General features: G+C 39.6%; 1 protein-coding gene and 1 long non-coding RNA gene across 23 annotated transcripts in view; one reads left to right on the plus strand and one right to left on the minus strand.

The window, feature by feature from the left end:
* The window catches only part of LOC111941205 (uncharacterized), a 54192-nt gene extending 45876 nt beyond the window's left edge, over window positions 1-8316 (minus strand). For 5 of the 10 annotated variants that reach the window (XR_002869899.2, XR_015281079.1, XR_015281080.1 and 2 more), the window contains exon 1: window positions 7669-7721. This is a non-coding gene — a long non-coding RNA (uncharacterized LOC111941205). Of the gene's footprint in view, window positions 1-6697 lie in introns of all 10 variants that reach the window. The other 5 variants (XR_015281074.1, XR_015281073.1, XR_015281072.1 and 2 more) reach the window with 3 other exon arrangements.
* GRAMD2B (GRAM domain containing 2B) overlaps window positions 1-25132 on the plus strand; it is a 57900-nt gene that overhangs the window by 2449 nt on the left and 30319 nt on the right. For 6 of the 13 annotated variants that reach the window (XR_015281068.1, XM_086869352.1, XM_023944274.2 and 3 more), the window contains exons 2-5: window positions 21352-21474; window positions 23481-23562; window positions 23883-23949; window positions 24952-25055. Coding sequence is in view for 9 of the 13 variants with exons in the window: in XM_086869352.1 (XP_086725478.1) it covers window positions 21352-21474; window positions 23481-23562; window positions 23883-23949; window positions 24952-25055 (376 nt within the window). In the remaining 4 variants the exon portion in view is untranslated. Of the gene's footprint in view, window positions 1-8050; window positions 8281-8350; window positions 9031-21351; window positions 21475-23480; window positions 23563-23882; window positions 23950-24951; window positions 25056-25132 lie in introns of those variants that run through there. The other 7 variants (XR_015281070.1, XR_015281071.1, XR_015281069.1 and 4 more) reach the window with 5 other exon arrangements.

The raw sequence follows: 25132 nt of genomic DNA on the forward strand, positions 1-25132 counted from the left end.
TATCAGCATGAATGTATGAAGTTGTTCTGACATCAGAATAAAACATGTTCCAAGAGGCCAGAGCAAAATATGGGCTAAAAAAATAGGGATCTCAAACTCCCATTTGGAGCCCATCCCTATAATATGAGTCAATACCCTGTATCCAGTTCTCCTAAAATTTAGAAAAATCTCAAGGATTTTGGTTTTGAGTAATCCTCAGAGTGACTCCAGGAAAAAAAACCCAAACATATTAAACACAAGAAAATTAGTTTTTTCAGCAATTCAGATCACCAGTTCTGTGAATGTCATAATGCTATGTATGTTTACACCAATCCTAACAATAATCACATTGCAGGTTATATATTAAATGCTTTTTAAAAAAAAGAAGGTTCAGCATTTGTCAGGCATATTGTTATTAGGTAAAAATTACAAGCAAATTTTTAAAAATTATAAAATAATGTACAACATGGAGAGGTTTGTTTTTTAAATATCTAATGAAAACGGAAGTCAAAAGGGTTCTTGACTCTAGCTATGATCCAGCAGCTCATTTGGTGCACTACAATATGCAAATAAAGTAAATAGATTACTCACATTTTGCATCTGCAATCTGGCATTAATATTTACCTCTCTTTTGCTTACAACAAAATATCAGAAAACTCTGTAACCAGTAACATAAACTTGAAAGATGGTTTTGATACAGATGGGTTTTTGTTTGGACACAAAAAGGAACCCTACACACAGATTTTTTGACAGAAAGCATTTTTAAAGGAAATTCTGCATTGAAATTATATCCCTCAAAATCTTCCAATGTACTGCTGTAAGACTGAGGCTTAGCTCAGACTAATTCAAGAAGTCATGTTAAAAAGATAGGCACATACCACCTACTAAAAGGTCTGTTGTTTTTATAGCTCAGTTTTGAGCACCTGAAACACTGGCAACCACCCTACTGCTCAATGGCTTGCATTTGGGATTTGGCATTCACCTTTTGTGGCCTGACTACAAAGACATATTTACACTTGTTTTGGTTTCTTTTTCCCCCAGAGTAATATAACTCCTAGTTCTAAATGAGACAGAACAGTAATTGTATAACCACAGCCAAACAGCTTATTATTCACAACTCGATCTGATGTAAAGGCTGTGCGAAAATTGATAGTATTATTAATTCTTTCACGTTATCTTGTGTTCCTCACTTTAACCTTACTCTTCTAAAGTTAAGAACAAACTTTTCCTATGCTTCTGGGCACTATAAGCCTGGGCACTATATTTTCATGCAGAAGATTCAATTTATCCTCAAACAAGAAGGTTTTCATTTTCTTACATACTTAATGTACCATACTGCTGCACTTCAGAGACTGCCAGATGACTAAAGGTCTTTTTCAACAAAATTATCACCATATTTACACATATCATGAATGCTTGCATGCATGCAGGCATATATGGTTCCAAAAAGGACCCACACATATTCTTTTATGATACATAGATTAATTATATATATTATTCATTAGATATATATCATCTGTTTGATATCCTAAACATACAGCTGTCGTTGGATTGAAATTTTTGTCCAAGTCATCTGTATACAGAGATGTCACACTTGGATATTGTCCAGGATTTCCTTGCATATTTATAATCAGAGGATGACAAACCAAGCTAATGTGACCCACCAGAGCAGAACAAGCAATACTTACATTTATTTTATCTTTTTTAGCATAGCTGGACAATATATTAAATTAGAATTAGAATCTATTTCTTGTATTAAAAATGGAAATATATTTTTTAAATTATAAATGGAGAAAGTGGATTTTGCTGCCAGGAGGTTTCACACATTTTAAATTATAAAATCTAGGTATCGCAGTATTCTAATATGTTAACATTGCCATTCATGAGGCATCCAGGCCAATATACTGCATGAAAATATGCCATAATGGCTCTTTTTTTTATCATGAGCTAAGAGGAGACACTGAAGTGTGTTTTTCAGCAAAATGCCAACTGGCTGAGCGCTTTCTTACAGCTACCCAAATGGAACCGTTACATGTCACAAAGCTGCTCTTCCCAGAATGTAAGAAAGTTGCCGTGAACAAATCGGAGCAAGATGAAGGTTCCTTTATTTCAACGCTTCTAGTGTGTTTTGCCATTAACCCTCCGTCCCATACTGTTCTTTTGATCACCATGGCACAGTAAGACACAGTGGTGAGGCTCATAGTATGCAGAGTGTCTTCTGTGACTTTACACGGGTCATTTTGAAGGTCATTGGCTCAAAAAATGGCAGTAAATGTGCTGATGAGTACATGCTCACTGGGAGGTGTGCTGACACCACCTTACTAAAACCCCAGAAGTTTTGTGTGGCAGTCTCTCCCTTTTGTCCTGCTGGGTGTTACAGCACACCCAACAGTTTCAGCATGGAGCCACAAGGTACAGCCCCAGCACACTTCACCATTTGTGGTAAGCGCTCCAACTAGCTTCCAGCACAGCTTACTTCATCCGCCCCAGCACTGCCCCGTCCAAAGGGGAGTTCAACTAATACAGTAATACAGGCTACCTTAAACAAAAAACAGGAATTGACAGTCAGATAAGTCCAGTAAACAGCTTGGAAGAAAAATATTAGCTGATATGGCTATCTATAAAGTAATTTCAAACTTTTAAAAACAAATAAATTACTAAATTCTTAATCCAGGCAAGGAACAAGACTCAACAGGCCAAAACTGCTTTTCAGTCCTTACAAAATTGCACCATTCACTGTGTTCTCACCCTAGTTATCTTTCACAAACTATTTTGGACCTTGCCTCCATCCATTTTGAGCACACTTCAGGTATGCTAAGTAACTTGAACACTGTTTTTGAACATTCCTGCTTGAGTTAGGAGTATCATCAACACCTCTCTATACAGCCTTCATAAGACTACTGGTGTTCAGGTAGGATCATGCTTCAGAAAATACCTGAACCTACCAGAGGCAGTTCATAGGAAAAAATTACATATATATATATATATATATATATATATATATATGTGTATATGTATATATTTATATGTTTTATCTGAGACTAAAGATAAGATGAAAATGAGAAGAAACAAGAGACAGGTTTACACTGCTCTTCATATTGAATAAACTAAGAAGTAATAGCTTCAGATTTCAGCGAAAAGGATTCAAAACCATGTTGCCAATGATTGAGGACATCCCCTAGCTGACAGCAAACACTGGAACTGGTGGCCTGGACACACTGATGATGTTTTAAGAAAAACTTAGAAGTCTTACCAGGAGTGACACAGGAATAGCAGGCCTTAACTTGGGACTCAATAACTCAGTGAATCTCTCCATTCTACTTTTCTCTGATTTCATCTGTATCTTAAATCTTTTCATTTTGCAATGGAAGTTTTTTGTACTGTTCCATCTCGAATTTTTTATCCTTTGCTGTGTTATACATAATGGTGAAGGTTCTAATTACTGGAAACCCTGAATCCCCTTTAAGATTTAATGTACTCTTCAAGGAATACATGAACTTTTGCCTATACAGTAATACATTTTTATCAATAGTACTGCAGGCATTGAAAAGTAATCCGTAACTTTATGGTGCACTACTTTCTCTCCCCAATATGTCCTTAAGCAGTTAGGGAAAAAGACAGCTCAGATTTTCTGACAATGAATCTCTGCTGGAGACGGCTTGATCTTCAAATACTTGCTTTACTGTATCTGTATATATAAGCAATTATCACAGTATAGTAAAAGTCCTTTGTACTTTTATTTTCTTTTTATGTAAGACTTGATAACAATAAAAGCGTATGGTATGGCATTCACGTACATCTCAATCACATGAGCAGTTGGACATTTGCTTTTTTTATAGAAGGCACTCCTCCCTGAATATTATTGAGAATCCTGGTATTCAGAGCTTTTACTGCTCAGGAGTGTCCCCTCTCTCTCTGGAGTTGCTGTACCATGTACAGTCTGACAGACCTTGGCCACCGTTTCATTTTCAGATCCTCCAAAAACCCCACAAGCTATAGTCCTGGTTCATTGCTTATTACTTCCACAGTCATTATCAGATAAGAGCATAGTGGACTAAGAATGCGTGTATTGGCAATCTGCTAGAACCAAGTCTCTGATAAGAGTTAAGATATTGTGATATGGAAGAAATTACTAAGCAGGGAGACATTTTTAAGTGCCAAGGCTTTAGGCATCAGTTTATTTGAATGTAAGTCTCTTCTGCACTAAATGACTAGACAGATTTATTTAAATCATGTAGCTCTGCACACCTTAAGAATGGAGCCACATGAAACTACGAGATGGACTGAGCTCCAGGACCAAGCAATTCCTTTCTAGTTCTTGCACCACTGAGGTAAAGACAGGAACTTCTGGCAACGAATGAACAAAACAGTCAGTGGTAGCATTTATCCCCTGAACAGGTGGTTAAACCTGACAGACTGAAAATCTAAGCAGTCAAAAGAAAGCAAATTTTGTTTATTCAAATATCTAAAAGTCAGATTCTCACGTATTAAAACCAGCACTTCTGCTGAACTGCATATATTGACACAGGAATTATTCAACCACAAGTCTGCCTCAAAATTAGGACTAAATTAGCAAATCGTTTTTAATGGAATAAAAAGCCTCCAAAAACAAGATGAGGGGCAGTCACCTTTCCTACTGATTCCAATCGTCCTGTGCATGCCTTGTTAGTGCACATTTACACAAGACCAATCCTGAGGGTACCTAAAGCCTCACACAGGTTGCTGCACCAAGAAAAGGGCCTGAATGATGCCTTCCCCAGCCCTCTCAGTTCCAGCTCTATTCATAGTCCAGGCAGCTGAAATGACTCCTATTATGTTATGGTTGGATAAAAGAGATGCTGTTATATTGCCACAGGTTGTGTCTGATGTAAGGGAACAGGGAAGAATAGCAACATTCTTCCCTTCCACAGGGAAGAATAGCAGCAATCACAGGTACAGGGCCTAACAGGACTAACAGGCTGAATAATCTCTCTTGTAAATTAAATCTCATTTCCATATGTGCCTTGACTTTTATGTTAAATACTAAATGAACATTAGTTAATGGTGTCTGCCAGAAATACAGCCATTCTAAATATTTTCCTTTCTATGCATCTTAGCACGTAGTTTAACTTTTCCTATACTGAAGCCAATTAAACCAACATGGTCCAGCAAAAATCATACAGTAATCTCGCATTTTTTGCAGGATCTATATGCCCAAGCATCTATGGCAGTCTTGAGCCATTTCACCATTAACACCTCCTTATTACTGATTTCCTGAAAGTACTGCAACAATACCTAAAGCTTATTTCTTGTACGTCCTAAAGACCAAATATTCAAAGGCAATTAATTTTCATTCATACTTTTCAATCTGAAATGTACATTAGTGTCTATCTCCTACATAGATACTCACTAAAAAAAGCTACTCTACTGTACATTTTAGCTCATGTGAATACTGAACATCCCTTCAGCTCATGTGAATAGTCTGCTGTTATAAAGTTATTCTGTTATTAATCTTATTAAAATATTAAAATAGACCTTTGTCTAGGCATGTTACTTTGAACCCTCATCCCAGGATTTTCTCTCCTTTGATTGTGTACTTACAACCACAGTGTCCATCTTAGCTTTATGAAAACATTAGTTCACCAAACTGAAACCTAACTGTGTATTAACCAGTAAAAATATAGTAAAGACATTTTTCATTTGTACATTGACAGTTTGTGACTGCCATGCAAGATGACTTGTGCCAATGCTGCCTTAAATCTTAAACGAGGGCACTCAACTTGCCCCACAGTTCAGGCCCAAGGAAGGCCAGGGGTAAGCCAGCTTTCTGTTTCTTGCACGGTATTACGTCATTTTGTCAGAATTATTAGAAATGAGACAAGGGCAAGGCCCATCTGGAATCAAATCTGAACAAGGATGTCAAAAAAACAAAGAATGTCTTTAAATACGTCAGTAACAAAAGGAAAACTAAGAAGAAGCAGAGAAGACAGTTACTGAACGCCACCTTTGCTCTGGTCTTCACTGGCATGCCCAGCCCTCAGGATCCTCTGACCCAGACCAGGGTAAAGGAATGTCAGAAGCAAGACTTTTCCTTGGTCAAGGAGGATTGGGTTAGAGAATACCTTAGCAAATTCTACATACACAAGTCCATGGGTCCTAATAGAAAACACCCAAAAGTGCTGAGACAGCTGATGGACATCATAGCTATGCTCCTTATGATCATCTTTGAAATGTCATGGAGGGCAGCCTTGGTGCCTGAGGACTGAAGAAAGCAAATGTCACCCCAGTCTTCAAACAGGGCAAGAAGGAGGATGCAGGGACTATCAGCCAGCCAGCCTCACCTCAGTCCCTGGAAAGGTGGTGCAGCACCTCATTCTGGAGGCCCCCTCTATCCACAGGGAGCACAAGAAGGTGATCAGGAGTAGTCAGCACGGATTCGCCAAAGGCAAATCATGCTTGACCAACCTGATTGCCTTCCACAATAAAACAAATACCTGGATGGGTGAGGGGAGATCTTGTCTACCACAACTTCAGTGAGGCTTTTGACACTGTCTCCAACAATGCTCTCGTAGGCAAACTCAGGAAGAGTGGACTGAATGGGAGGACAGGCAGGTGGATTAAGAACTGGCTAAACAGCAGACCCCAGAGATCATAATCAGTGGCACAGGCTCTAGTTGGAGGTCTGTCCCCAGTGGTGTCTCCCAAGGTTCAATAGTGGGCCTAGTCTTGTTTAACTTACCCATCAATGACTTGGGTGAAGGGGCAGAGGCCTGCTCAGCAATTTCACTGACAACACAAAGCTGGGAGGAGTGGCCCATACCCCAGAGGGCTCTGCAGCCCTTCAGAAGGGCCTCAACACCTGGAGAGATGGGCAGAGAGGAACCTTCTGAAATTCAGCAAAGGCAAAGGCAGGGTCCTGCACCTGGAGAAAAATAATCCTGTGCAGAAGCACAGGCTGGAGGCCAAACATGTCGGAAAGCAGCTCTGTGGAGAAGGAGCTGGGAGTCCTGGTGGACAACAAGCTTTCCATGAGCCAGCAGTGTGTCCTTGCAGCCAAGAATGCTGATGGAATCCTCAGCTGTATTTGGAAGAGCATTGTCAGCAGGTTGGAGGATGTGATTCTGCCCCTCTGTTTGGCCCTGGTGAGGCATCACCTGGAGTGCTCTGTCCAGCTCTGGGCTCCTCAGTACAAGAGTAGGAGTTCCTGGAGATGTCCAGCAGGGAGTTACTAAGTTGGTCAAGAGTCTGGAGCATCTCTGTTCTGAGGAAAGGCTGAGGGAGCTATAGGTACCTCCAGCCTCAAGAATGGAAGACTGGGTGAGGACCTTATCAGTGTCAGGTATCTGACAGAGTGCCAAGGGGACAGAGCCAGGCTCTTTTCAATGGTGCCCAGCAATTAGGAGAGGCAATGGGCAGAAATTAATGCACAGGAAGTTCCACCTGAACATAAGGTAAGAATTTTTTACTGTGCAGGTGACCACACACTGGAACAGGCTGCCCAAAGAGGTTGTGGAGTCTCCCTTGCTGGAGATATTCAAGAACTGTCTGGACACAATCCTGAGACATATACTTTTGGACAGTCCTGCCTGAGCCAGAATGTTGGACCCACTAGTCCTTTCTAACATGACCTATTCTGTGCTTTTGTGATTTTTCTGTGCAAAAAAAGCAGCGTGGGGTCCTGGTGTTGAGAAAGGAAGCATAAACACCTACTTGTCCACTCAAGATCTAAAGCCGCATTTGGAAACACCAGCTAATCACTCCAGAAGTTTACAGCAGTACAGCAGTCCAGATGCCAGCCTCAGTTTTGGACTACTGCCTGCTTCCACGAGTCACTGGGGAAGGAAACAGGGCCCCAGCCACCGCCACCTTCCCCCCCGGGACCGCGTTTGTGTCAAACCGCCTATCTCCTGTACCCCCGTATAAAACATTAAGGATGGCTTTTGTTGGAGCCGGCGGGAGCCGGCGTCTCACACGACAGCGTCCCGACTGAATAATTTAAAGCTCGTAAGGGATCGGCCTCACGGGGAGCGAGAGGCCGCGGAGCTCGCGGGCGGCGCCGGGCCCGGCCGAGCGAGCTCAACCGGTTTGTGGCGGCTGCGGCTCCTGCCAGCCCCGAGCTGCGACGGGACCGCCCCGGGGCGGGGCGGAGGAGGCGGAGCGGGCGGCCCGACCCGGCCCGCCGGCGGCGGAGTGCCTTGCAGCGGCGGCGTGAGTCCTGCTGCCCGTGCCTATGGTGCTCATGACCGAGCCGCGGTGCGATGCGGAGGAGCCGAGGGCAGCGCGGGCCGCCGGCCGGCGGGAGAGCAGGGGCGCTCCGCGGCTGTGAGTAGTGCCCGCGGCGGGAGAGGGGCCCCGCGCGGTGCTGTGCTCGGGCCGCCCGCGGGGCAGCGCCGGGGCCGCGGGGAGCTGAGGGCGGGGGCGGCGGGGGAGCCCCCCGAGCGGTGGGGCCGCGTGTGGGGGCGTCGGCCTGGAAGCTCCCGGGGAAGTCACCAAGGGGGCTCCGCCTCCAGGCTTAAATTGGGCGCGAACACCCCCGCTCAGCCAAGACCCGCGCTCGACTTCGGCGTTGAACTCCAAAGTTACGGTTTTAGGAGTAAGGCGTATAAATACTGCTTCTAGTGATTTCACCGAACAGCCTGAAAATCTTTCTGAGCCGTGGCACGCAAATTCAGTAGTTGTGCTTTATCACTTATGTTAAAGTTCTCGGGCTTCTGTGAGAAGCTGTGATGCTTTACTTTGGGTGCCAGGAAAACTCAGAACTTTGTCGAAAGTTCACAAAGTCTGATACAGGCAAGAGACGTTAAAATGGGAGTTCATACTGATGTCCCAGAAAACGGAGGATGTCCCTTCTTGGGAAGAAGGGTGGTGGTCACTTGCCCGTCCTGGCATGGTTCCTCGCTGGGCTCCTCGCCCAGCGTGGCCATACTCACAGTCGCACTTCTGCTTTTTTCTACTTTTTGAGAAGTACCGTAAAAATTGAGCAGGTGAAGAGGTCGAAAATATTCTTCATGAGGAGGAGGAGGAGGCTCTGCCGGCTGGTAAAGGCTGTCTGCTCGGACTACCTGATGGAAGGTAGGGGAGTCAGAGTGCTCAGAAGGGTGGGAGGACTCCCCTGAGGCTCCTGACCTTCCCAGCCTTTGACGATCACTGGGAACATCAAGAGTTACAGGTTCATCTCCTGCTTTGGTCTCTTGATTCCTGCAGAGATCTCAAGTTGTTTAGTTGCTTGTGCACCATGGCAATGACCATCACATGAAAATGTTGCTGGACTCAAGCAGCTGTTTCCAGGCCAGGCTGCCAATTCACATGGGTCTTGGCAGTCCCAAGGACAGTGTTTGAGAACTTAAGCATATGTAAAACAAGAAACTAAAACAGGTGGGGCGTTCTCCTTAAAAGAAATTTAAAATTCCTCCTAATCTGGGATGATTCCTCTTCCCAAAAAATTTCTCTTCACAAATATTTTATCTTAAACATCTTCCAGGAAAAAGGCGGACAAGTTATCAGCAGCTAGCTCTTTCTCTTTAAACAAATTCTGAGAAGGTCTGTGTTGGTTTCAGGGTTTTTTCCCGCAGCTGTTATATATGTGATCTCTAAGCAGATGTATTCCCAAAGTATGTGTATCACAGTGAAATCTGTTGCCAGAAATAACTTGCTTGTTAGAGAGCACAGGGAGTCAAAGTGTCTTCTAAGTGTCCTTTATCCTGTATGGTGTAATCACATCAGTGACTTCACACTACAAATGAAACATAATTCCCAGACCTTCTCTAGAATCTTCTGACTTCAAGCCTTGGATCCTGATCCCTATGCAGAATTATGCCAGTGAACCTAATGAAGTTCTTCAGGTATGCAAGATCTGTATCTGATTTTTCTCTTGAAAACAGAACTAGGAGTCCAAGATAGTATATGAAGAGCTTGATCTTGGAGGCATTGCACATGCACAGGTAACTGACCATCTGTTTTGCCCCCAGGTGTTTAGTCTTTCAGTCCTTCATCAGTTAACAGTTAGAAGCGAGGTCATTCCTAGCCAGTGTGATAAACAGGAAAGTCTTACTCCCTCTGATTCTCTAGGTTTTTAGCTATAATTTTTTGCTGTTCAGTAGGTGTCATGCAGGGAAGAGCTAGGCAGTCTGTTACACTGTAAGATGCAGTGTTCAGCAACAGTAGCCTGACAGCAGGAGAGTGAAAAGACTGGGAGAGGGGGGAAAAAAAAAAACCAAATTGGAAAAGCTTTGTCTTAAACTAGGAAACTGTTGAAACATTTGCTCTTCATAAACAAAGTTGGAATTTATTTTCCAGCCCCATTTTACTTAGAAATTTGTGTGAGAAACTCTCGTGTTCATTTGATTGAGAGTTAACCTCACAAGCCAAGTTTCTTTGATTTGACTGATGTGATGTTACAAGGGGAGGTTGTTCAACTCAAGAAGAGAAGCTTTGATTCAGCTAGAAATGATATTGCTACAAGCTGAATTGTTGAAGATTTAGTTTTAGAAGATGTTGTACATAAGTGTATGTGGATTTGGTGGAGTTTCATTCCCCTCATGTACTTTCAGGGAACAACACGCAACTAACAGAGCTCATGATGATCTCTATTTGAAAAAAAAAATGTTAGCCGGGTTATAGAGGTTTATGGAATCTTTAGTGTTTTTTAGAGCTCACAGGGGAGAGAGATTCATCTATGTAAAGAGATTTATCTGTAGAGAGTAATCTGTACTTTCTGGAGGTATGCTTAAAATGTTGTTCAGTTTAGAGGTGAACTTCATAGCTTAACATGCTGCTGCTGCTACCATAAGGGCTCCCTGGGGGATAGGTGTATCTGAAGGATTGAAGCTGTAAAGGTATTTTGAGTTGTTTTGGGTTGGGGTTTTTTTCAGGGGTTTTTTTTTTTTTTTTTTGATTAGTTTTTCTTAAGTGTTCCAAGATTAGAAACTCAGAAGTTTGTATTTATCCAACAGGGATTCAGAAGAGTTAAGTATTTTCATACTGATTCAGAAAATGGGCTACTCTGGCATGTTTAGCAATACTTATATATTTGCAAATTTGTTTCCAGTAGATCTCTGTGAGTCATAACCCCAGAGATAACACTGTGTGGAAGATGGGCACAGTTATTATGCAGACCCAAAATAGTGATGTGCCAAAAGTTTGTCATTATGTTGAGCTCCTTCCAAGCAAATAAAAAATTTGTGGACAGAAAAAACCTTCCAAATGGAGTTCCCTAACCATTACATCCTGATGTGGCCTTGGACCAAAAAGGAGCTAACCCTTTCACTGTATTTAGAGGATTTTTTAAATTTTTTCTTTTTTTTGACTGGGAAGTGGGCTGTGTTTTATTTGTGGTGGCATTGGACCTCCCGTAGAAGCTGTCAGCCCTGCTTCAGGGGCAGCTGGTGGAACAGATGTTTGTTTGAGCATTAAAAAAGTGTGGTACATTAAGGAGAAATGGCAGAGTAATAGCAACATATGCCTTGTCAGCATCCCTCTCCTTCTACCCATGCTCGCTTCTGACAAAGTCCATGTAGCACTTTCTGGTACCACTGGTAATATTTGTCCTGGTATGATTCAATCTTGCTGTACAAGTGTGATGTGATGGCTTACAGTATGGCAAAATTCTGCTAATATTAGGTGGCACATTCTGTCCCCTTATGGTTTACAGAATCAGGTAATGTCCAATTACCACAGAAATTAAGAGACTCGAACTTAAGAGTCTGAAATAAGTGGAAGGTTTTATTTTTATTTTTTTTTTCAGCAAAAATGCATTGAAGGTACTGGGGAAAATATGCTGCTGCAAGCAGTGGAAAATGCTTGCAAGCAAATTGGACACTTCTGTGCAGGGAGTATGTGATTTTTATGGTTTATTTATCTGGCATATTATTCTACCATAACAGATGTTTCTTAATCACTGTTTATCAGTTGATAAATTAAAGCAAAATTAATTGGCTTACTTGTGCTTAATCAAAATTCACTAATTTTTTTTTACGTCTTTTACTTGAGGAAAACACAAAATGCAGAGGAAAAAAAGGGAAGTTATTTATTACTGACATAAAGTTTTATTTCAGTTTTGATCTAAGTTGACTCCTTTCCATCAGCCAGACTTGTGCTGTGGTTTTTTGGTTTTTTTTTTTTTTTTTTTTTTTTGCAAAGGGAAAAAGATATAATTATGTACTTTCAGAGGATGAAGATATTAACACTTACTAAATATCATATTTTTTTAATTCTTCCATAGTAGTTCTTCCTTACTTTTATAGAAGTAGCTATAACTCATGATCTCTAAAGAAGGAGAGGCATTTAAAATATTTAAATTTCTGGTGTGACAAGAGTTTTCCAGTCTAGGTTTGAAACTTGATTTGTTCATGATGATCACTTCTGTTTTTTCCCTTTTTTCTCCCTGCCATTCCTACTTTGTTCACTTTATGTGCATGCTTAAGTTATAAAAGCAGTTCCATGTGTAAATGCATGGTATGGATCTGAAGAGTTATTTCTTTCCACCCAGGTGCCTCATGTGGCTAAGGTATTTACTAGTTATATGCAATCTGTGAGAAATGCTTGTTAGGCAGCATGATAACTACAGCTTTGGGCAACAGGATTTGTTGTTGTTATTTGACAGGTGATGCATAAACATCCCATCACAGTATTGTTTTTTTACTTCCGTCTCCATAAACGTTGCAGTCATGTGGTTAGAAATTATGTGCTTATCTAATGAGACCACTGCTGAGACTAATGATCTTTATGCTCTGTACGTAGCTGTTGCCAAGTCCCCATATAGCCTTTCCAATGAATCTTTTCTGATTTGTGTTACTTTAACTAAACTTCTACCTGGCACTGTCTGTCTTTGCCTCAGTCCTTGGAAAAACAGTGCACTAAGGTTAGGGAGGTTAATAAGCTCCAGAAAGCGTGGCAGGAAATAATACGTAGAGCCGTAGTCTGCAGATCGGTGGCTGATAATTTCAGCAGGACAGGGAACATAGAGGCAGACTGAAGCCTTTGCCCTCCGTGAATAGAAGAGGGAAACCCAGTTATCTGACTATGAAACAACAGTTCTGTACATCCCCCATAAAATCAGCCATACCCTGGCAAGTCCTACATGTGCCTCAGTTTAGCCCTCTGGCTGTAGTTTCAGTCTGTTTGTGAAAGATAGACCACCTGGGCGAAAGACTCTTGGTATACTTTTGTAGCTGCCATCTGTGCTATACTAGAAGAAGAGCTGTTTAGATTTGTTCAGCCTTTTTCTCAACAAGAACAAAGTTTATATTACAAAAGTGCAGTAGATAACAGAATTGTTTATGTTCCTATTTAGTTTTGAGAAATTTTAACATACATGTAAATGTGCCAGCACAGGAGAGTGTGTTTTGCTGTGGAGGGCAGCTTGTGGCCAGTGGAAAGGCTCAGATTGAAGAAGCAGGCTTTGAGAGCATTCAGTGTCATGGTAACATAGAAAACTAGAAAAAAAAAATGGTGAAAATAGAAAATCCAGTTGTCCTTAGCAGGTGTCTGGCTACCATGTGTTATATCTGATTCTAATAAGACTACCTTTTTCCAAGACTCTGGAAGGAAAATGGTTCCTTATATTCAGTGTCACAGTCAAAGGTGCTGTTGTGACTGGTGTTGGTTAGACCCATGGTTGGGAGCTAGTATTTCCTGGTGTGAAATAATAGGTTTTGTATTCAATTGTCCACATTGTTCTGGTCTTTTCCATGAACACATGAGTGGCTCTGTAAGAGTAGTCATAGGTTGAAAAGCTAATGGGAAATTCAGCATTGTCAGATCCTTGGTGAATGGTTCACTTCTGTCCTTGGTGAAATGTGTGATGAAACATCAAAAATGTACTGGGGTATTCCTCGAAACATCAAACTTTGTCTCCTTGATTAGTGTTGTGTATTAAACAAGGAAAGCATCAAAAAGCACAGTAGATAGACACAATGAGAAGTTAATTTTCATCTCATTGTTTTTCATTTGGCTTTGTTGCCCGCTATTCTTGCTGGGGAGCCTCACAAAAAATGTAAATAAGATAGGTAGGGGCAGAATCTAATACACTTTAAACAGGGAAATCTTAACAATGATTTGGGTTATCTTTTATCAATGCCAGTTTTCAAAGACACAGCTTTATGAGAAAATCCAAGCCTCCTCCTCTCTGTATATTTGTATATAACTTGTCAGAAGACTCAAAATTATTTTTTCTTATGTACATTGATTAAAACACCTTTTGCACAGCATAGTGAGGTTTTATTTCTAAATGTACCATAGAACTGAACCCTACTGGTCAAGGGTTTTGCGGCAGCTTCACTTTATAACAGCAGAGAATGGAAAAAGTCTTGATAAGATTGTTTCCAGACCTCTGCTTTCATCTCTAACTGCATTCTTAGTAACGCTTGTTAATATAATTGCAGGGATCTAATATATTTTTTTATTTGCATTTTGGTTTTGGGGTCTTTTTTGTGGTTTTGGGCTTTTGTATTCTGTTTTATTTTTTGCATATTTGTCTGATGTAACTACTTAGTTTTTTTTCAGTAGCACAATTAATGCTGATAAACCAGCATCCAAGTCTTGTAGTGTGTTGAGGTATGTTTCTCTGGAACTGTTCTTCCAGAAACCAGAGGTGAAGCTTCAGGCAATGAGGCTTGAATTATACTTATTCTATGGTGATCAGGCCTTATTTGTAAAGATGCTTTTTTCAGATAGATACATGTTGTTTCTGCCTGAGTTAAGGAACAGCTCTGATTGATAGAGGTCTGTAGGGTGGTATTGAACATACTAATTGTATATAGATGCAGTTTTTATCTTTGTGATTAAATTTGGTATTGAATAATTGCTAGACCTAGCACTAGAAAAGTGCCTTTTCTCTCTTTTTTGCACCCTGAACAAGTTAAAAATAAAGGATTTTTTATTTTTCCTTTCTCTTGTCACCTCTGTAAGCTAAAAATAAAAACATGAATTAAGACTGTATGCTTCCCTTTCAGTATGAATTGTGATTGTATTTTGTCTTGCTTTGGGTTAGATTAGGTAGGCTAGAATTAGGAGATATGAAAGTATTTTCTCCTAAATTGTGCATGCAGGTTGGAGAATGAGAAGAGCACATTCTTCTTTCCAAAACAGAGCTGAATGAGTGTATTTTGCTTATTTTTCTTTTTTCTCCCCCAGAAGTGTGTCTGTCAGAGATTTCTGTTGTGTGCTAGATTTGACTATGCTTATGTTCAGATAAATAGTTGTTGATCATGGAAGCTGCATGGTGGGAATCTTTGGAGTTGAGTGAAGATACATATGAGAGGGCTTTTGCTTTTTGAAGTGGATACATGAAATGGAAACTCTTGAGAAGACAAGAGAGCTAAATGGCTTGTGTTCCTGTTCTAGTGTTAACTTAGTAAAATATCTTGTTATAGTGTCTCTTGTTTCAGAGCACAGGGAATTCTTCTGTGGCTTTTTTTTTTCTATGGAACTTGATAGCAGTCTGGTTTTGATTAGACAGGGAATACAGACAGTTAATAATAGATGGTATTTAGAGCAGAGAATTTACATACTTGCTAATGACGTCTGCGGTGTCACAGTGATCTTGCTGATGTCCAAGTGGTAAGGCAGTGTGAAACTTGATCTAGTTATTATGTGAAATGTCTATTCAGTTGAGGAGAAAAACCTGACTTTCTCTGTCCTTAACAGAGTTGCAGGGGTTTCTGTTCAGTATTAACTCCAAAATTTCATTTGCATTTTTAATAAGGACATTGCAACACAAACATATGAAATTATTCACAGGGGAGTAATTGCGTTCCAAGAGATAGATGTGGAATGGAACACAGTAAGCATTTCTGCAATCAATTAGCTGAAAATATAAAATTAGTTTCAGATTTTGAGGAAGTCCTAAACAATTTGTTTCATTTCTCTTTTGGTGCTATCTGACATCAAGATTCCAGCTGTACTTCAAACTAGAAGTGCCTAGAGAAGCACGTGGTGTATGTGCAAGTGCGCCCATCCATATTCATGTTTTACACAGTTAATGTGCAGCTGTGTAACTCTGCCTCTATTATGCCATGTTTGACTCTGATCTCGTGAGAGGAGAATTAGCCTGCTCCTTGAACAACCTGAGGAAGTTAAATCTCAGTCTGGTTCATACCCATTCATATTTACAAACTGACCTTCTCTGTCATGCAGAGTTTCACATCTCTGAACTATCATTAATGCTTTGCTACTCTCTGTATTTGGTATAAATACATCCGCTGGCTGTAGATTAACTATACAAAAGACATACAAAGTCCTGCACTTCAGAATCATCTGCTTTATTTCTTTCAGATTTCAGTCTTAAGTACAAGCTGTGTAAGTATATGGATATATACAAATACCAAATGGACACATTATGTCAATCTAACATCTATTATAGCATGTGTTAAGTAGCTTTCTGCCCCTTTGTGATTAGAGTAGCTGGAGCTGGTTTTCTGTCTGTTTTTATAGTTTGGGAGTCTTAATGATAGTCCATGGTTGGCTAGCCATTTGCATGGTGAAAATGGTATGTGGTCTTCAAAGTAGATTAGATAGCAATTTTAAGAAATTGTTTCTGGGAGATGTGTTATCTCACATAAACAGTGCTGAGTGCCACATAACACTAGAGCATGGCTATAGAGCTACGGGAAGCATTTTGCTTCTGCATGACCAGACTGTATAGACAACACCTAAATCCTCAATTTGAGCGCTATTGCTAGTTTTTCCAGTGTGGAGACCATTCTAATCTTCTATGAAGAAGATTAGCAGCAGGAGGGCTTACAGTGGAAAGGTATTTTCTTCAGTCCAGGTGTGAAGTAATTGAACTGTGTACAGTATGAATTCAAGCTCATCTGATAACACACTTCAGAATCTGATTACACATGCAAAAATGGTTTGTTCAGACTGGTGTGACATCGAAAAGTAGTAGAATGATGGGGCATGTCTTCTGAAAGAAAAATTTAAGATTTAATCCTAGCAAAAGGTAGTTTGAGACGACTGCTTCTCTAGCACATGATAGCTCAAGGAAAGTCAGTGTTTAGGAGGAGACCTGTGACCCTCAGCATGCTGAGCAATGTCCTTCCAAGCATTGGTACATTCCATCTTACCCTCTTGTAGTCATCTCTGCTTGAAGCATGTTGCTGATATGTCTTTTGGATAATGCCTGGATAAATCTCTTCATCCTGCTCCATCTTCTCTGCCTTTAAAAACCTGCCAAAATCTGTCATCTTTATTTGGGATCCTTAAATGTTTTGGGTCTTTCCCTTTGACTTTAAGTTTCTTTAAAAGTAACCCAGTTCTTTACATGCATAGACTCATGTAAGGTAGTAAGAATAGCTTAAATATCACTATCTCTTAGCAATAGTACTGTTCACACTACTTTGATTCCTTTGTCAAATCCTGTCAGTGTGCCAAGAGCTACCCGATAAATCCAACACAACCAAAAGATACTGCAGAATGTCATTGTATTTGTTGTGGATATTTTTCTCATGGGGTGTAGCAAGCATGGTTGTTGTGGACATTTGGGGAGAAATTATTTCCCAACTACTTTGGTTGATCATTTGCACTAATACAGCAGTCTAACTGCTATTGCAAAATTAATACTTTTTGAAGAACATAAGTGAAACTGGACCAACAGGGCTTCTAAGGTAACATGATGATCTAATATATATGTTCCATTCACAGAAGGAACATTGCACCAATGCTGAGTCACATTAAGCCCTTGGGAAATATGCCTTGACTCCAGTTGTGCAAACAATTGAAGATGTACCTAACATCTCTGATTATTCAACAGGTCTTTTTTCCTCCTACATAACTAATCTGCAATTTGTGTACTGGGGGGCTGGTTTGTCACAACTTACTGTGGCTTCTGAACTTTTAGAGCAGTTATCAGTTATCATTCCTGAGGGTGTCCTGTAGAAGGAGTTGTATGGCTACAGGGAAATGAAGATAGTAATCACCACATAGTTCTGGAATTTTGGTCTCTCTTGTGTATGCCTGAGAAGTGTTTGTGTCTGGTTCAGTACTGGGATTGTCAAAGACAGCAGTTGTTCCTTGAGGTTCACTTTCCAAACTGTGGCCTATTAGCACTTCTCTCTCACATTGGTTTTATTCAGTACTTCTTACTCAAGCTGTATTTGAAAGGAACAGAGGAACAGTTACTATTTTAGATTAATGTATTTTTTTTCTCTTGAAGAATTCCCATTAATGTACATTAATGTACAGTATAACTTTCACAGGGAGTTTGAATTTTTCAAGTCCTGATGAAGGTTAATGTCAAACAAGAAAGTTTGAAGTTCAGAGAATTTTATGCAATTCAAGGAGTTTGAACACATCTTCCACAAAGCTTTGTTTTCCCAGAAACTACTCAGATCAGAAGAGGTGAAGTTTCTGTGACTTTTAAAATTTATTGATGAATAATGTGTTTCTGAACTACATTAGAATGGAACTTAGTCCACTGCTTTGGTTTATGTATTTCATAGCACTTTCCCTTAAACACAACTAATGTTCATTTTAACTAGCTTAGATACAATGTATGATCACACTGTAAGTGCAGGACTTGGCTTTGAAAATACACCCTATGACAACTGTTCTTTATTTGAAAACTAGAGACAACTTCTTTTCTAATAAGTACTAGTTTAACAGGCTTGGTGATAGTACCAAATATGAGTTTGTTTTCTTTTTTCATTTAATGGTCCCAATTTCACAAAATTCTTTTGCTTTGCCCTGACATTTGCAAATCTAGTTCTTCTATGTGCATTTGCAACAGTTGTAGTGAGAATCACTCATTTTTTAAGTGCTCTTAATCTAATTTGTTGTTGTTGTTGTTCTGACTTGTGTGCTCTTTTTCCAAAGCATTTAAGAGAACTAACTCACTCATGAAATTGTGAGGATTGTGGGAATATTCTTCTGATACTTATAAAACACCTACTGGTAAATTAGTTGCTATGTGGAGCTATCAGAAATATAAGGACAAATTTTTCTTTTTCATTTTGTGCAGAAAAAAATAGTTTTTCACTATGTGCAAAAGGCATGATGATGGGGCGGGGGGTGGGGGGGGTGAAGGATAGACATGGTGAAACTGTATCAGCTGGTAGGAATACACCCGATTGCTTCAGTCAGTGTCATGTGTTTTATGGGTGAATTTCCTCACTGCTGTGCTGCTGTTCTCAGCTGCATGAGGCATCCTGGAGAGGTGAGCAGGCTGACACAAGTTATCTCCGTGCTCCCACACACAGTTGTCAGCAGGATTAGCGTATTGGGGTGCCTGAGCTCTCTGCCATCTGAAACCAGCTAGATGGAATGGGTTCAGACACTAGAAGTTGGAAGTAGTAGAAGCTAGTAGGGAAGACAGAAAGAATGGGTGAGGGAAAGGGAGTAGGAATTCTAAGTAAAAAAAGCAGCAGCAAAGCATATAACCATACTGACAGGTGTGTGTGGTAGAACCTGTGTTGTAGTTTTTTTTAAAAAAAGATATTTGTACTATAGAGGCCTCCTTGATCAGCTGGTAGTATTGCCATGTGAGAATAGCAGGCTGACCAAGGCAGTGATAGACACCAGTAAGGCTTCAGGCTAAAGTAAGTAGTCTTAAAAACAACGCTGTGTTACATAGTCGTGTTCATTTGGGAGCTTCCATGCTAAGCTGCTTTCTCTGAACCTGGCAATTTTGTCTCGCCCTGTTCCTTATCCCACTCATTTCTGGTATTCTCTGGCCACTCATGGAGCCCAACGATTTGGGTAATAGAAATATACCAAGAATGTGAATAAGGCGTTTTCAGGATTTGCAGACTTTTGGAATACAAACTTCCCTATGTTTGCAGGGAGCACCTTGAGTTGGTTGTCTGTTTGTCTGTCTGCTTAAAATCTCAAACAGCATAAAGCTGCTTGTTTGTTTTTTTCAGGCAGACGGCGTTCCACTTGAATCTCATGAATTGCCTATTTAATTGTCATTTCCGTCAGCTGAAAATAAAAACTGATGATGTGTGGTCAAGGCAGAGCTCATGCAAGAATGAAGTTATGGGGAAATAATAGGGTTTTTCCTTTATTGGCTTTGTGTATAATTGAAAGGATTACAGCACCAGTAAAGTGTGACTTAGGGAGTAGGAATTCTGTGCCCTTGTGGTGGAGAGTGCTGAGGGTGCTGAGGAAGGCTTAGATATGGAAATAGCTGCTCTATGTAAGTATAAGATGCCTTGAGAATCCTGGCATTTGTCCTGTGACATAAGCTCTAGTTTAGCTGTGAGGTAGGATAACACCTCATTAGACCTCAATTAAGGTGTTGTGAGGCATATCTCCTGATCTTACTCATCAGAGTGTAATAAAAGCAAAAGATCTTTTTGTGCCCTTCCTAAAAGAAGATTTGATTCGTTTGAGAACCTCTGTTAGCAAAACTTTTGTCTTAGTAAGAAAAAAACCTATTCATAGTAAGGACAGTGTCACATGAAGACTGTGGTATTGCTATAAAATTGCACAAATTGAACAGTATAATGGAAAGCTTCTGTAAATGAGGTCGTTCAGGCCAGGAATTGAATTAGTGGGTGACATGGTTTGGCTTTCCTCTTTAATGCAAGAGTTTTTCTGGGACTTCATGTTTCTGCAGGCAAGTGTGTGTATGTATTTGTCATGTCATTTTCATTCTTCACACCCTATTATTAATAAAAGCTCTTTTTCTCTAAGTTTTCTGAGTTCTCATTTTGTTGGAAAATTATGGAAAGGAAAGCCAGGGGACGCTTTAATGGCGTATTGCTTAGTCTTCAGACTCTGAGTCCATAACTTTCTGAAGCAGTGGCATGTGCTGTGAAAAGACAATGCACTTTGGTGGCAGCACTGCTTTTCTAAAATAAAACCAATGCTTTTTGTACTTGGAGAGAAACCTTTATTGTGAGAATTCTGCATGAGGACTCTCACAGAAGAGGGAAGTGAGAGGCAAAATAGGTCCTATCTTCCTCTTGCAATATTGAGCCACAAATAATCTGCTAAGCACCAAGTGCTGTCATGCAAGATGTTTTTCTCCTGGCTTGCCAATCAAATTAATTTCCATTAGTCATCTGAGTCTGAGTACTGAACATGGAATGCATTTTTCCTAAACGAGACATTCTCTTCAGAACGGAAGCTAGAGCTACAAATTTTATGAGTGCTGAAATGTCCATGGCAGTATTTCAATTTTCCGCTCTTCATTGCAGAAATTCCAGTACTGAAGCTCAGATGTATAGTACTGTCAAGTCAGTAGACAAAGTTTTTTTCAGAATCTCAGCAGAAATATATATTACAATTTTGTTCTTTAATATATGCATATATATATATATATATATATACATACATATGCTGACAATATCTATTGTCAGCATGTTGCAGTGGCATCCAACATTACAGTGAATCCTGTAATACACACTTCTATTTATTTGGTTATTTATTTGTTTGTTTTCCCCCATGCAGTTCAGATGGAGAAAATGGAACTGATGAGAAAAGAAGGGCTGGAAAATCACCCACTGTGTCGCTGCAGACCTCTACCAGTGAAATGGAGTATTTTGATGACCGGAAAAAAGTTGATGTTGCCAGGTAATGTCAGAAATATGGTCAGTTTTCCTCTAGTAAGGTAGTTAGAATGGCTGCAACCCACTTCAAAAGCTAGACTGAGTAGCTGTATTTTTCAGATATCCTAATAGAGGGTTAGCTTGCACGCTATGCAAGTGTATTGGAATCCAGGTACCTTCCTTGGTTGCTCTGTTACCTACTACAAGTAGTCACAATAGAATTTAGACTCTGGGCTGACTTAGTTCCACTGTTCTAGGAAAAAGTGTATTTCACTGTTTGGTGCCACTGCTAGTTACATTCCTTTCATAATCAATTTGACAGGCAGTCAAACTGAGCTGCAATTTTAGTCCTGGCCTCTTTCCAGAACAGTTTCATGCTGGAATATTGATTGTCCATGGTAAAACTATGACGTAAGTTTTAAATTTGGACTCTGTGTCATATATTGCATCAGATTCTTGTAATGTCCCCACAAAGACATTCATTCTTCTTTTGCTGGAGAACTGGAATGCATTTTAAGTGCTTATAAAAGAAGCGAAAATCCCATGCTTGAACCTTTGCATCCCTTTCACTTTGTCAACTGAACAGCCAGTGCAAAAGTCAGTGGACAGCCTGACACTGTTGTTTTGGTCACAAGGCAAATATTTTAAAAAAATCACTTAATTTCATGAAATATCTTTGAGGAAAAGGTATTTGAAGGAATACGTTACCACTTTTTTTCTTCCCCAGTAGTTGCAGTCTTACCTCTCATATGCTGTAATTTACTGCTTTGGGTGAAGACTAAACATAAGATTTTTGTCAGGCTTACTATTTGTTTTAGTTCAACCTGTACTTTACATGAGCTCACTAATACATATATTCACATATTTTAGAGTTTTCTGATATGAGGGACCTCCTGAGGTGTGCAGCCAGTTTCTCTGCTAAGTCAGTGTCTAAGTCAGATTTCTACACAATCTCTTTCCAGCTGTGTCTCCATAACACTCAAGGTTTCTCTTCCATTCACTGATAAGGTGCTGTAATGGAAATTTTCATAGCACCTTTATTTGACTACTGTATCTCTAGCAAAATGTGTTTTTCAGGTCATTCCATATGAGTCCTGTGATATGGGGTTTTTTTCTGCTATTCAGTTTGCATCTGAGAGCCTCTGAAAAAGAGCTACCTGATTTTTATACTATGTTAATATACATTTATTCTGTGCCACATAACTCTCAGAGAGAGTGTTATCCTCTTTCTTATTTATGAAACAGTTATCCCACTTCTCTGTTTTTCTGAGCAATCCATGCCATTAATTCTGCCTGTGTAAAATAAGCAAAACTGATTTTACCAGCCATCCATAGAGAATTTAATCTGTACTTGGCTTTTTTAGAGTTGTTTGAGGTTTTGTTTGGTTTTCCAGTATAAATGGCTAGAGCTGTACAAGTACAGCTACCTATACACCTGGCACTCAGAATTCCATTTCATTTTCTGTAAGGTTGCTGTTGTCTTGATGATTTCATTACATTACACTACACTACATTACAGAGTTCATAGCCATCCTCTGACTTGTGCACCTCTTCTTCTTTGTTGTACTTTTCAAATGAGCTCACTGCTTGTGTTACAACTTCATAGCTTTCTGTACACTGCCTTTCATCTCAGCTGCTGAGTTTTGTATCATTTTATCTTCCATTAGTAAGGAATATGCTTGTTTAGTATTAGTATTTCAAACGTTGCCCAGAAACGAAGGTGAAGCTAAGCAATGTTATAATTCATTAAGATGTAAAAATGTTTTGAACTTTTTCTATTGCCTTGCCAGCTAGTCAGTTATTTAGAATACCTCTTCTAAATTAAAAGGGGACCTTCATCAGACTGTCATAGCCAGCAGACTGACACAGTTTAAGAAAATATATACTCCTCTGTATCTCTGTAAAATTCTTGATGAATTAAATGATTTACCTAAAGGATTAATATGTTCCATGGAAAAGCACATCCTGTTGGTAACTTACCAAGACCAATAAACTGAAGCTGGGCTTACGTCAAATGCTTTAAATCTTCAGGGCCAAGAGCAGCACAGATAGTCCAGTCCTGACAATCAAGAGTGACTCCAAGATTGAAAGGAAAAAACGTGCCTCAAATCAGGTAAGGCAGAGACTCTACTTGTTTGTTTACATAGAGTAAAAATAAACAGGTAACTACCATGACAGGGCTTTTGTTTAGCAGCACTACAGTTCATGATTGTATAAGGACACAGTTTCATTTTTCATCAGTGTATTAGAGTCTGGGTAAAGCACAATATAGAGTTAATAGCCACATAGAAAAAAATGAGGATTTCATGTGAAATCCTCAAGTGGGCAGAGTGGGAAGGTGTGTGGAGGACAGGAAGTGGAGCAGGTCACTTGTTTGTCAGACTGTCTAATAAAGCATGTGTGTTTTTGTTGTGGGGCTTTTTTGTTTTTTAGCTGAAGGCAAATGCACATTTTCATAAGCTGTTTCTAGACGTTCCCATTGATGAGCCACTGAAACAAAGTAAGTGTTAATCCCCATGTTGTTGTTAACTGTGGATCCTAGATAATGTTGTTACTCAACAAATGTGATGTACAAGAGGAGCTACCCAAATTTTAAAAACTTTTAAATCCAGTTGCTTAGAGCTACAGGGCCTTGATTCATGTGCAGTAGGCGTTGTGTTGTAATCTTGGAAAAATTAAACCTCTGCATGTTTGGTATATTTGGAAATTGTAACCCAATTTGCCATTCCTGGAGAGTAGCCTAATACAGTATTTTTTGGTACTGCATCTTCCTTGATAAAAGCAGTACTTGAGACAGCATTGGTCAAGTGATTAGCTTGAGTTTTTGCTGTTGATGATGTTTTAATATTTAAAAACACTAGTAAGAAAATTAATGCTTAAATGTTTAAATATTTTTAAATTAATTTTTAAATTTTAAATAAATATACTATTATCTATAGTACTTATAAGAAGGGAATTCTACACAGACGTATAGCAAATGTTTCTTGAAACAAATGCAGGAAAGGTGGTTCATGAGTGAGAAATGGTTTTCTCAATGTCTGTGAAGTAAAAGCAGCTTCACTTTACACGTGCTGTACCTCTGTTAGACGTCTAGTTTAGACAACGGCCGTAGAGCTGGAAGTTTTATGATAAAACCTTTCATTAAACGCTTCACATTTAAGTAATGCAGTTACCTGGAAGTTAGTAAAAAGTTTTTAGGCAGCTAGGTTGTATTCTCTCAGGAAACATTTTTATCCTTTGGAGGCCAGTTGCACATTACTATTCATTTTATTAATTTCAGTTGCTGTCCTCCAAATACTTTGAGTCTAAACTTAGGTCTGTAACATCTTCTGATCTTGTCAGTATTAGTTAAACTTACTGAAAATTTCATGGTTTGACAATGTTAATCAAAAGGTATAAACCTAAACATATCATAGCTTTGTAAAAAGAGCAAAACTGAAGCCAAATTGGCTGGGCTTGGCTTGTGATTACATCAAGATTATAGAATATCTATTTGTTTCAGGCTTTACCTGTGCTCTGCAGAAAGAAATTCTGTACCAAGGAAAGTTATTCATTTCTGAAAACTGGATTTGCTTCCATTCCAAGGTTTTTGGTAAAGATACTAAGGTTAGTAAAACGTTTATGTATAGAATGGTAGTTCTATTCTTAATCATTTGCACATCACCAGAAGTCCAAATTACTGT

The sequence above is a fragment of the Cyanistes caeruleus genome, chromosome Z (assembly GCF_971803275.1).
Source record: "Cyanistes caeruleus chromosome Z, bCyaCae1.hap1.1, whole genome shotgun sequence".
NCBI lineage: Eukaryota > Metazoa > Chordata > Aves > Passeriformes > Paridae > Cyanistes > Cyanistes caeruleus.